Below are 13,058 nucleotides of genomic sequence, written 5' to 3' on the forward strand. Positions count from 1 at the left end.
ATCGGCTCTGAGCCCTTAGTAGAGGAGTTTAAATACATGGGATCAACAGTACAGAGTAATGGGGATTGCAGAAGAGAGGTGAAAAAGAGAGTGCAGGCAGGGTGGAGTGGGTGGAGAAGATTGTCAGGAGTAATTTGTGACAGATGGGTATCAGCAAGACTGAAAAGGAAGGTCTACAAGATGGCAATGAGACCAGCTATGTTATATGGGTTGAAGAAGGTGGCACTGACCATAAAGCAGGAGAGAGAGCTGGAGGTGGCCGAGTTAAAGATGCTAAGATTTGCATTTGGTGTGACGAGGATGGACAGGATTAGAAATGAGGACATTAGAGGGTCAGCTCAAGTGGGAAGGCTGGGAGACAAAGTCAGAGAGGCGAGATTGCGTTGGTTTGGACATGTGCAGAGGAGAGATGAGGGGTATATTGTGGGTGGAAGGATGTTAAGGATAGAGCTGCCAGTTAAGAGGAAAAGAGGAAGGTCTAAGGGGAGGTTTATGGATGTGGTGAGAGAGGACATGCAGGTGGTGGGTGAGACAGAGCAAGATGAGGAGGACAGGAAGATATGGAAGAAGATGATCCGCTGTGGAGACCTTTAATGGGAGCAACCAAAAGAAGACATCAATGAAGGAAACATTTAAACACAAATGCACAATGATTGATAAAACCATAACTGTATGTTTAAGTTTATGTCAAACATGTAGGGCCCTATGATTTATGCGATGCGGAAAACACACACGGAATTAAGGCTTAAAAATGAATTTTAGATTTAAAAATGGAAATGTGTGGAATTTAGAGACAGAAGGGGTGACTGTTACAAAAACTTCCCAATAAATTAAATGATTGAATAATCTGTAGTTATATCATTCAGATACTATTTCCTATTTTGTTGTTTTTGAAGCAAACACTATTTTTGTAGAAATTCAGTTGTGCCTCTGTTTGTGTGTGTGTGTGTCTCCTTAATGTTTTCTTGTTAAAGGCTCGTGAATTAGCTTGCTGCACGAGACATAAATGTTGAAGTGAGCAGTATGAGATACATTAACTACGTCGAAAAAAATTAAAACACGAGCTTAACTGCAAAATTGAGGACACAACAATATCTTGGTGACTTTAACAAATCCGGATAACAACTTTTCTGTAAGTTTTGCCAGCATACCATAGACTGGACATGAAAACATACTTGCACGGATCACGTCAAATCTAAAACCCATCTCAAGATCAAAGAGAAATGAAGATCAAAAAGTGTTCCCCTTCAGGTAACAACAGAGGAAAAAATAAAATTGTCAGGTGCAAGACGCCAGTTTGTGTCTATGCGAGTCAGACATACCACTTGAAAATATGACGAAAACCTTTCTTTATTAAGCATTGGAAACAGGGAGGCGCGCTGCCAGAAAATGACAATCGTCTTTGTCAAACTCATTTGCCCTTTGTCTTTTAATAACATATGGATGCCGTTTGAAAGATTCATGGCAAGAAAATATATGTTGTTGTCGATGAAACCACTGATAGCTGAAACCACATAGTGATAGGCGAGTAAACTTTTAGCTGTATGGTCATTCTTTTATGTAGGCAGTTCTAATCGTACGTAATGTACTTACTGTGAATCATTTACCCGATTAAAATTACACAGGTATTAACAGTTTATCCCGTAGAATAATATTAGTGAACGGTACTGGTTGTTAACGGGTTCCCACTTTTATTAAATCCAGAAGCATCGCTGTTAATTTTAATGTTTTGCCAGGCGGTGACGAGGCACGCAAGATCCACATTTGACTCTTCCATTATAAACTCGGCCCCGTCAAACCTGGGCAGAAGAGCAGGCGTCTCCTCAGACGCAAAGAGCCCTTAAAAGAGGGTCTCTCTTTTTTCTAAAAGTGAAGTTCACCTTCATCTCAGAAGGGTGAATCAAACTATTAACAGGTCTTACAATTTTGGAGGGCACTCGCTGTCCTACTGCAGTCTCAGTCTAGAGCGTCATGGAGGATCTGGGCTCCTACCTGATGAATGGAACTGCAAAGTAAGGTTCAGTTGGGCTAGTCTGCAGTTTCGGTTTCATTGAAAGGAATGTAAGGTGCCATTGTCTGTTGCTACTTTCTTACAGTAAAAAAAAAAAAAAAAAAAAAATCCGAATCAAGGAAAAATAAAAATGGTGAAAACCGAAAAATCAAAGAAAATAAAATAGAATTTGTGAAAAAATAAAACTGACTCCATAGGGCCCTAAACATGGAATAAAACAAAATGAACCTCAATTGTTAGCATAAACAGATCACGGTAATGTCCTTAATACTGGTAATATGCTGAGAGGGCAGTGGAGGAAAACAAAAGAAAAAACTCCAGTAGACAGCTTTAATTGGGAAAATAAAACTCTGGGTTCTATGATCGGGATTAATGCTTACTGAACAGTCTATAAGCAGCAGCCTGAATCGTGAAAACTCATAAACACAAAGGTGCGGTTATGCTGCTCAAAACGTGTTTAGATTACACTTGTCAAGTCTGTTATTTACAAAAAAAAAAAAAAAACCCTATCCCCACTTTCCACCATAAAAAATGTAATCTTTCCACATTTTCTATTCTCACATAAGAAGTACAAGCCTGCCCATTCAGGCCCACACAACCCACCCTAAAACTGAAACGTGTTTTTTTATTTTTATTTTACACTTACTCTTTCCAGAACTTGACGATGACGGTTGATCTTGCACAGTTCCAACAGATGACAGGTCCTCTGTCCTCTCTGTGTCAGACTGTAATGAATCGGACCGCACATTGACACGCTTAGAACCAGCGCGCGTCTCAATGCTCACCAACGTCTCCTCAGTCTCTTCTTTAATGCCCACAGTTACCAGTTCATAATCTTCATCTTTAATCCCGAGACTCTCCTGGTCAGGGTAGGAAGAGTCCCATTCACAGTCCTCCTCCTTAATGCACACAGTCCTTATCTCCATGGCGTTTATGTCAGCCCCATCCGTTTCCTCTCTCCCATCCATCTTGGTGTTCTAGTAAATCGCAGCTGCCTCTTCCTTGCTGTTGAAAGAACAGAATTTCATTCCATTAAAACTGCACCTTTCAGCTCTACAAACACTTCAGTTTCTCACGTCCAAACTTGAGCTAAACCTTAGCTGATAGGACACTGAAATGAAACTGAACTATAGTAGACGGAGAGCATCTTGGTACTCTACAGATCACATTATTAACTGCAGAAAAAACAAAGAAGTGTGGAGTGAAGCTGCCTCAGGCATGAGGAAGACCACCTCACACAACTGCGGCCCACCAGTATTTATGTGTAATCTATGTAAAAGTTAGTCAATGGCCAGACACCAGATTTGCTCATGTATTATTTTACCTTAAGATGTGCTTACTGAATTTCTATGACAACTGCGTGGAAACAAAGGTGTGGCGTGGGACACATTAAGGCAAACGTTCAGGGCGACTGTCAAGCAGAACTTAATTGACAGGAGGAGCCATCATAAGACAGTTTACACGGTAAAGATTACAATTCAAGGTGTAACGGAAGCGAGGAGTATACCAAAAATAAAAAATAAAGCAGCAACTGGGTAAAACTCCAACAAAGGTTGTCATGAACAGGAGTTGGAATTCTACCTCACAGACTTAAACTCATTTGGTTGATCGCTCTTTAACACATCAAATCAACAGGACGACATTCTGCATGTCTGAAGGGTTTGTACACAGTTGAGGCTGCAGGTTACCTGCAGAGCTGCTCGTCTGGTATGTGGAGGTTTGCTACCAATGTCTTGTGTTCCTTCAGTGGAGTTGGAGAGAATTCCATACGAAGAGGTGCCCTCTTTCAGTTGCGAGAAGCAGATCATAGAATGGCTGAAATAGTTTACTGTCAAATAATGCTTCACCTCTAGCGCTGACGTCCGAGGTTCGATTCCCGTAAGCGAGTGCAGTGAGTGTGTACGCCTGATGAGCCCAGAATTAGGGCGAAACACGTGTCGCGTACTCTTTGCATTATTTGACATTAAACTATTTCAACCATTCTATGATCTGCTTCTCGCAACTGAAAGAGGGCACCGCGGCGAATGTTAGCCAACTTGCTGACCAACCACAAGCGTTACCTGGTAGGTAACCACCCATACAATCAGATTGTGATTCAGACTACGAATGCCGTGAATATATATTTTACATACACACACATCTTCTTCAATAATAAGCTACCGTGGGTGTTCGTTTTGTCTGTCCAGGATTTTAAATCACCTGTAGCTCACAAACTGTTTCATCTATTAACTTGAAATTTGGTACACCTATACTACGTGACGTCTACCATGCGCTTTCAGGGTGATGATTTTATTATTTGATTGTTGAATCAACTTTCGGCAGAGCACAGCAGGGCAGCCGTGCATGCGCCGTTCTCATTCCCTACCACCTTTGCTAATCATTCTTGAGGTAGATTGAAGACTTAAGTGCCAGTTTAAGTGAAAGATTAAAGAAAATGTACCAAGTAATTGCAACACAAAAACAAACTTAATCAGTTTTAACGCGAAAAGATGCCAACGAAAGAGAAGCATGTGGCCGCTAGGGTGGAGTAAAGAAGAGCTGCTCAGGAAGCAGCAAGAGCATCAACCTCCGAGCAAACGAATGTTAAACGTAAAGAGAAAGGATGAATACTAGGAATGCTCAAGTTAAGTGTATTCGCTGCACATTATCGTGCAGTGCGCTGTTACTGGTATATATATATATTTTCATATTCAAGTCCTGCCCTCCTCTCAACCATATTCAACCACGCACATAGTCCTCTCATTGGTGTGAATGCTTTAGTCAGACTCAGTTCCCGCTCTCTAAGCTCTTATACATTTTTACATTTTCCTCACTTTAAGTTCCCAATTAAAGAAGACTTATGTCCAAATCTTATTTAAGAATTTCATCCTGAAGGGTTATCAACAGAAGAAATGAGTACACAGGCAATCCTAGCACAGAGAAACGAACTCAAACGAATTAACATGAAAATTGTGGATTGGTTAATTGCGTATCAATCGACTCTGCTGAAACAGCTGGTGGTGATGGTGCGGAAGATGAAAACATCAACTTACAATCTCACAAAGAATACCTAAGTCTGGTCTTCCACTGGCTGAATTACTGTTGAAAGAAGGATGTATGCAAGAAAGGTAATGTAGTACATCTTCAGGGGATAACAGACACCAAAGGAGATCTTGATATGCCATTCGTAATAAAAAGTCTCCATAAGAATAGCTTTTGCTATGACAATTAACAAATCACAGGGACAAACATTTGAAAAAAAGTCACTTTATTTATTAGAGAGAAATAAACAAAATTCACTCACAGCCAGTTATACGTTGCGTTGTCACGATGAAAGTCCAAATCCATCCATCCATTTTCCAACGCACTGAATCCGAACACAGGGTCACGAGGGTCTGCTGGAGCCAATCTCAGCCAACACAGGGCACAAGGCAGGAACCAATCCCGGGCAGGATGCCAACCCACCACAGGACACACACAAACACCAAGCACACACATTAGGGCCAATTGAGAATCGCCAATTCACCTAACCTGCATGTCTTTGGACTGTGGGAGGAAACCCACACAGACACGGGGAGAACATGCAAACTCCACGCAGGGAGGACGCGGGAAGCGAACCCGGGTCTCCTAACTGCGAGGCAGCAGTGCTACCCACTGCGCCGCCATGAAAGTCCAAATACAGAATCAAAATTCAATGTGATATTGACAAAAATTTAATTCAAAAAATTGTTTCTACTGAAGTTTAACAGTCAAAGTGTAAATTTAACAAGTATTTGCATGTTTCAATCTCAAAGCCAAACAGAACAAAATCGTATAATGCAACAAATATCTCTAACGCAACATGAAACAACTTTTTTTCAATTTATTACGTTTTACTCTTTTTTTAAAAATGGTTAATTACTTGCTGTAATGTAAAATAGTTCTATTATGTATATGTAACAATTCCCATGACAATCTGTTTAAATTGTACATACATACGAACCGCTAAGAGGCTTGTGCGTAGCGCCCACCCGGGGGTTGGTGAGCGAAGCAAGCTGGGGGACAAAGCCCACTAGTAAATATAAAAAAATCCAACATCTTCACGAGAGAACTACTTAACAGATTTAGATTGGGTCTTTTTTCATTAATTTGCTTTAACATTACGGTTGATTTTGCGAGTTCGCTTATCGCACTCAGTATGCGTGCAGGAGCGATATATTCACTAATTCTAGACAGAGGCCGAGGGGAAGGGGAAGCGTGACGTCACGAGTGGGGAGCCAGACAGGGCCCTCCTCACTCACGCGCCAGCCTCAATTCCATTCCAGTCAGTCTAACCTCTGCATTTTGTGTTCCTTGCCTCCGCTTATCTAGCAATACGCGTTGGTTTATTGATTTTTAAACTTTGTTGTGTTTCACTGCTACGCGAGCGGAGCCGCGGAGGACAGCTAGTTTTGTTATAAAACAGTATCACAAAACATGAAAATTTGTGAATGCAAAAGGAAACCAGACATGTCACCTGTTAAACACACCGACACATCCCTGAGCGTGGGCTTGCATGTGAACTGCGCGTCACAAGCGAGTCTACCCTTTAGAGAATATTACCCAGAGATCTGTGTGGTTCAGCTTAAATGGTGAGTCCATTGGATTAAGGGGTTTTAAGAGTGTGTTTGTGTGTGTGTGTATGTATGTATGTATAGAATGCCAGCGATTTGAAAGAGGGAGGGAGGACAGGAAGAAGCTGTGTCTTGTCCCACATCTGTGTGGCAGTAGGGGTGTTATTTTCTTTCTTTTTTTTCAGGAATTTTTTTTCCCTAAATAAAGTCTATTAAAAAAGGGGTGTGTCTGAGTGAGTATGAAGCTGAACTTTCATTGGTGAACCCAATTTAATGGGAGCCTTAATGAGCTTATTCACAGATAAAGAGGAACACCTGCGTGCACAATTAAACATTAGTTTGTTAAAATAAATAGTTGTTTCATTCTGAGACAGTGCATAAAAGCACCAGAATCTGCCAAAACCGTCAGAATTGTTTATTGCATTGTGATTTGGATGTTTTGGTCCGGTCAAACTAAACTAACTATTGACTATGAAATATTAAAAGTTAAAATAACAGAATACAATAACACAGTCCGTCTTGAGAGGCGCTGCTATTTCTCTAAGATTATAAACAACAATGCTAGTAATCCCAGAGTCTTATTTTCGACGATTGATCGTCTGTTAAACCCAGGTAACTCAAAGGAATGCCTCCTAAGTACTTCCAGTAAAACCTGTGAGGCTATCGCTGTATTTTTCAATCAAAAAATTAATGATATTAGAAATAACATAGTATATCTCCCCAACACTAAGGATCCTCCTAAACCCCAGTACCCCATAATAAACAAATTAAAGTCTTTCACTAGGATAGATTTACCTGATTTACATAAAATAATTTCTCAAATGAAACCCTCCACCTGTGCCCTTGACCCAATACCAACTAATTTTTTCAAAGAAGTATCGGGCGTGCTTATTGATAATGTTCTTGACATAGTAAATTCGTCATTAGATACGGGGGTCTTCCCAGACTGTCTTAAGACTGCGGTAGTTAAACCCCTACTCAAGAAAAATAATCTCGATCCCTCTGCTCTTGAAAATTATAGACCCATCTCTAACCTGCCTTTCTTAAGTAAAATTCTAGAGAAGGCAGTCATTATACAGTTAAATGAGCACCTCAATAAACATGCTATTCTTGATAAATTTCAGTCAGGTTTTAGAACAAATCACAGCACAGAAACTGCACTCGTTAAAGTAGTAAATGACTTGCGGGTAAATGCAGACAGAGGCCATTTATCTGTTCTCATCCTCTTAGATCTGAGTGCCGCATTTGACACCATTGATCATAATATTCTTAAGAATCGCCTTAGTCAATGGGTGGGCCTCTCTGGCAGTGTCTTAAATTGGTTTGAATCCTACCTGGCAGGGAGAAAATTCTTTGTTAGTTGTGGTAATTATAATTCAAAGACACATGATATTCTATATGGTGTTCCACAAGGCTCTATCCTGGGTCCACTGATCTTCTCAATCTACATGCTTCCATTAGGTCAGATTATCTCAGGGCACAACGTGAGCTACCACAGCTATGCTGATGACACACAGCTGTATTTATCAATAGCACCTGATGACCCCAAATCTCTTGATTCGCTAACACAATGTCTAACCTGTATCTCAGAATGGATGAATAGTAACTTTCTCTAATTAAATAAAGAAAAAAACAAAATCTTAGTGATTGGCAATAATGGATACAATGAGGCTATTAGAAATAAACTGGATGCATTAGGATTAAAAGTCAAAACAGAGGTAAAAAGCTTAGGGGTAACCGTTGATTGTAATCTGAATTTTAAATCGCATATTAATCAGATCACTAGGACAGCATTTTTTCACCTAAGAAACATAGCAAAAGTTAGACCTCTTATATCATCGAAAGATGCAGAGAAATTAGTTCATGCGTTTGTTTTCAGTCGGCTAGATTACTGTAATGCACTCCTCTCAGGACTACCCAAAAAAGACATCAATCGTTTGCAACTAGTGCAGGATGCAGCTGCTAGAATCCTTACCAGGAAAAGAAAATCGAACACATTTCTCCAGTTTTGATGTCACTACACTGGTTACCCGTGTCATTCAGAATTGACTTTAAAATTCTGCTTATGGTTTATAAAGCTTTAAATAATCTCGCCCCGGCTTATATATCGGAATGTCTGACGTCTTATATTCCAAATCGTAACCTCAGATCCTCAACTGAGTGTCTCCTTAGAATTCCAAGAGCAAAACTTAAAAGAAGTGGTGAGGCGGCCTTCTGCTGTTATGCACCTAAAATCTGGAATAGCCTGCCAGTAGGAATTCGCCAGGCTAATACAGTGGAGCACTTTAAAAAACTACTGAAAACACATTATTTTAACATGGCCTTCTCATAACTTCACTGTAATTTAATCCTGATACTGTGTACATCTAATTCATTATAATAACTATTCATTCAAAATCTGTACTAACCCCTACTCTCTCTTCTGTTTCCTTTTCCGGTGTCCTGTTGGTGGTGGCGTGCGCCACCACCATCTACCCAAAGCACCATGATGTTCCAACAATGATGGATGGATTAAAAGCCAGAAGTCTGTATGACCATCAGCATCAAGTGACTCCGTGAAAAACCCGAACAACAAAGAGGACTATTTCATTTATGTTAGGTAGAATGCCCAGAGGGGACTGGGTGGTCTCGTGGCCTGGAACCCCTACAGATTTTATTTTTTTCTCCAGCCTTCTGGAGTTTCTTTTTTGTTTTTTCTGTCCACCCTGGCCATCGGACCTTACTCCTTTCTATGTTAATTAATGTTGTCTTATTTTAATTTCTTATTTTGTCTTTTATTTTTCTTCTCTTCATTATGTAAAGCACTTTGAGCTACTTTTTGTATGAAAATGTGCTATACAAATAAATGTTGTTGTTGTCACTCACTTGCACTGTGACCTTGTATATTTCACTTGTCTGAACAGACCTGCTCACAGCAAAATGATCAAAAGGGAGGAGCCAAATAAAGATAACTGACCCTCATGAATATTCTAATTAAACCAAAGAAAACCATCTGGAACAGGCCGGCCTGCCTGGCATTGGGGTTTGCGGTGGTCATGTGACACGCACAGCTGTCAGACTGAGCCCAAAGAAAGCCATGTGGACCCCTGACGTGCACCGACTGACTCTCTTTTTTAATTTTCTTCCTATATTGTAATTCTGGGGGCTGGGTGGTCTCATGGCCCCTCAACCCTTGCAGATTTTTTTTTTTTTGTTCGGTTTGTTTTTTCTGTCCTCCTGGCCATTGAACCGTACGTTATTCTTTGTTACTCACTATTTGTCTAATCTTATTTTTATATTTCTCCTTTTTATCAGCTTCTCTTTCTTCATCTTGTAAAGCAAATTGAGCTCCATCATTTGTACGAAAACGTGCTCTAGAAATAAATGTGTTTGTTGTCAGACTATAGTGCGTGTGCACACATATTTATCGAGATTCTGTGAAAATCCAAATTTCCCCGGGGAACAAGAAAAGCTCCATCTATCTAGCACTCCATTGGTGATGGGTTACAGACAGGGGGAAGTTAAATGCCAGCTGATTAGGCGTATTATACCTTGGCAAAGCAAACTGGCACCTGGGACCTAAAACACAACTACTCTGGCAGGTGATGGCACCATAATGTTTGGACATAACAATGGCGGCTCTATTAAAGCAGTCATATTTAATACTTTGTTGAATATTCCATGCATGAAATGACTGCTTGAAGAATCACAGGCATCATCACTGCTGATGCCCTGCCAAGCCTCTAATGCAGCCATCTTCATTTTGTCCCCTTAAAATGTGAGGCCTGCTCAATTGGATTTAAATCAGGTGACTGGCTTGGCCATTCAAGAACTTTCCATTATTCCATCACTTTATACTTGGTTAATACCTACACGGTTAATCTTCTAGATAATTCTAATCTGCGCTGGTACATTATTAGCATACTTTTTTTTTTTATTTTATTTATATGTTTGTGCTTTTCTGTTATTAATTACGGCAGTTCTAAAATATCCCAGCCAGAAGTCCTTAGGTTTGTTTAGGGGGCTGTTATTTATATATTGCTCGTTCTTTCCCTGGAGCTTCTGATAACAACAACAACAACAACATTTATTTATATAGCACATTTTCATACAAAAAGTAGCTCAAAGTGCTTTACATAATGAAGAGAAGAAAAAATAAAAGACAAAATAAGAAATTAAAATAAGACAACATTAGTTAACATAGAAAGGAGTAAGGTCCGATGGCCAGGGTGGACAGAAAAAACAAAAAAAAACTCCAGAAGGCTGGAGAAAAAAATAAAATCTGTAGGGGTTCCAGGCCACGAGACCGCCCAGTCCCCTTTGGGCATTCTACCTAACATAAATGAAATAGTCCTCTTTGTAGTTCGGGTTTTTCACGGAGTCACTTGATGCTGATGGTCATACAGACTTCTGGCTTTTAATCCATCCATCATTGTTGGAACATCATGGTGCTTTGGGTAGATGGTGGTGGCACACGCCACCACCAACAGGACACCGGAAAAGGAAACAGAAGAGAGAGTAGGGGTTAGTACAGATTTTGAATGAATAGTTATTATAATGAATTAGATATACAGAGTATCAGGATTAAATTACAGTGAAGTTATGAGAAGGCCATGTTACAGTAATGTATTTTCAGCAGTTTTTTTAAAGTGCTCCACTGTATTAGCCTGGCGAATTCCTACTGGCAGGCTATTCCAGATTTTAGGTGCATAACAGCAGAAGGCCGCCTCACCACTTCTTTTAAGTTTTGCTCTTGGAATTCTAAGCACACACTCAGTTGAGGATCTGAGGTTGCGATTTGGAATATAAGACGTCAGACATTCCGATATATAAGCCGGGGCGAGATTATTTAAGGCTTTATAAACCATACGCAGAATTTTAAAGTCAATTCTGAATGACACAGGTAACCAGTGTAGTGACATCAAAACTGGAGAAATGTGTTCGGATTTTCTTTTCCTGGTAAGGATTCTAGCAGCTGCATTCTGCACTAGTTGCAAACGATTTGTGTCTTTTTTGGGTAGTCCTGAGAGGAGTGCGTTACAGTAATCTAGCCGACTGAAAACAAACGCATGAACTAATTTCTCTGCATCTTTCGATGATATAAGAGGTCTAACTTTTGCTATGTTTCTTAGGTGAAAAAATGCTGTCCTAGTGATCTGATTAATATGCGATTTAAAATTCAGATTGCAATCAACGGTTACCCCTAAGCTTTTTACCTCCGATTTGACTTTTAATCCTAATGCATCCAGTTTATTTCTAATAGCCTCATTGTATCCATTATTGCCAATCACTAAGATTTCGGTTTTTTCTTTATTTAATTTGAGAAAGTTACTATTCATCCATTCTGAGATACAAGTTAGACATTGTGTTAGTGAATCAAAAGATTTGGGGTCATCAGGTGCTATTGATAAATACAGCTGTGTGTCATCAGCATAGCTGTGGTAGCTCACGTTGTGCCCTGAGATAATCTGACCTAATGGAAGCATGTAGATTGAGAAGAGCAGTGGACCCAGGATAGAGCCTTGTGGAACACCATATAGAATATCATGTGTCTTTGAGTTATAATTACCACAACTAACAAAGAATTTTCTCCCTGCCAGGTAGGATTCAAACCAATTTAAGACACTGCCAGAGAGGCCTACCCATTGACTAAGGCGATTCTAAGAATATTATGATCAATGGTGTCAAATGCGGCACTCAGATCTAAGAGGATGAGAACAGATAAATGGCCTCTGTCTGCATTTATTGATAAATTCTAATTTCCACTATCTTTCTTTCTTGTCTCCTGCTGTAACAATTTCCTTTGGGATCAATACATTTTCTACCCACCTACAAGTCTCGTAGCTCAACGTGATGTAATATCTTAAACTGGTGGTGGCTCCGAGGCTAGGGATCTGCAATGGCAATCAGAAGGTGTCGTGGCGAAAAATTGTCACCAGAAGGCTTTTTACCTGAAATGAAGGCTATTAGGACTCAGGATAGGCAAACACAGTCTATAGTTTAATTGCAATAAAATAACCATAAATAATAATAACACGGCCTCAACCCAATACGGCCAAATTGAGCTGAGCCCTGAACAGTTCCGGACTCCAAACTTATATAGTCATTTCTGATCACTCCGATTAGCTCCTTTGCTCTTTTTCTCTGTTCCTGTCCAGCCGATACCTTGAGCTCCCATGGGAGCCATTATTATCTCCTGACTTTGCCTGCAGCTGGCCCATCCGGTATTTTCACTGTCTATTGTTAATTTTACTTTCTGTTTTGCTCATTTCTTTCACTAGCCAAGGCCCTTCTTCCATATATGGGCTTCCACTCGTCATTTTCCCTTCCTAGCCTATCTGGTGGTCAAAGCTAACCTTTTAAAAAAATAAATAAAAAAATATGGCATGTGCTTTTATTTAAATCATTTACTTGGCAATCCTGACTTGCATTAGTATCTACACTAAGGTTAATGCTTATATATTTGTCTAGATTTATTTATGCTAATACAGGAATAC

The 13,058-nt window shown here is 39.9% G+C and overlaps 1 protein-coding gene across 1 annotated transcript in view; it reads right to left on the minus strand.

The window, feature by feature from the left end:
• LOC114669329 (zinc finger protein 729-like) overlaps window positions 1–13,058 on the minus strand; it is a 119,656-nt gene that overhangs the window by 14,775 nt on the left and 91,823 nt on the right. Inside the window, exon 10 of the mRNA XM_051921747.1 lies at window positions 2,652–2,988. Within this exon, the coding sequence (XP_051777707.1) occupies window positions 2,652–2,988 (337 nt within the window). The remainder of the gene's footprint in view (window positions 1–2,651; window positions 2,989–13,058) is intronic.

The sequence above is a fragment of the Erpetoichthys calabaricus genome (genome assembly GCF_900747795.2).
Source record: "Erpetoichthys calabaricus chromosome 1 unlocalized genomic scaffold, fErpCal1.3 SUPER_1_unloc_22, whole genome shotgun sequence".
NCBI lineage: Eukaryota > Metazoa > Chordata > Cladistia > Polypteriformes > Polypteridae > Erpetoichthys > Erpetoichthys calabaricus.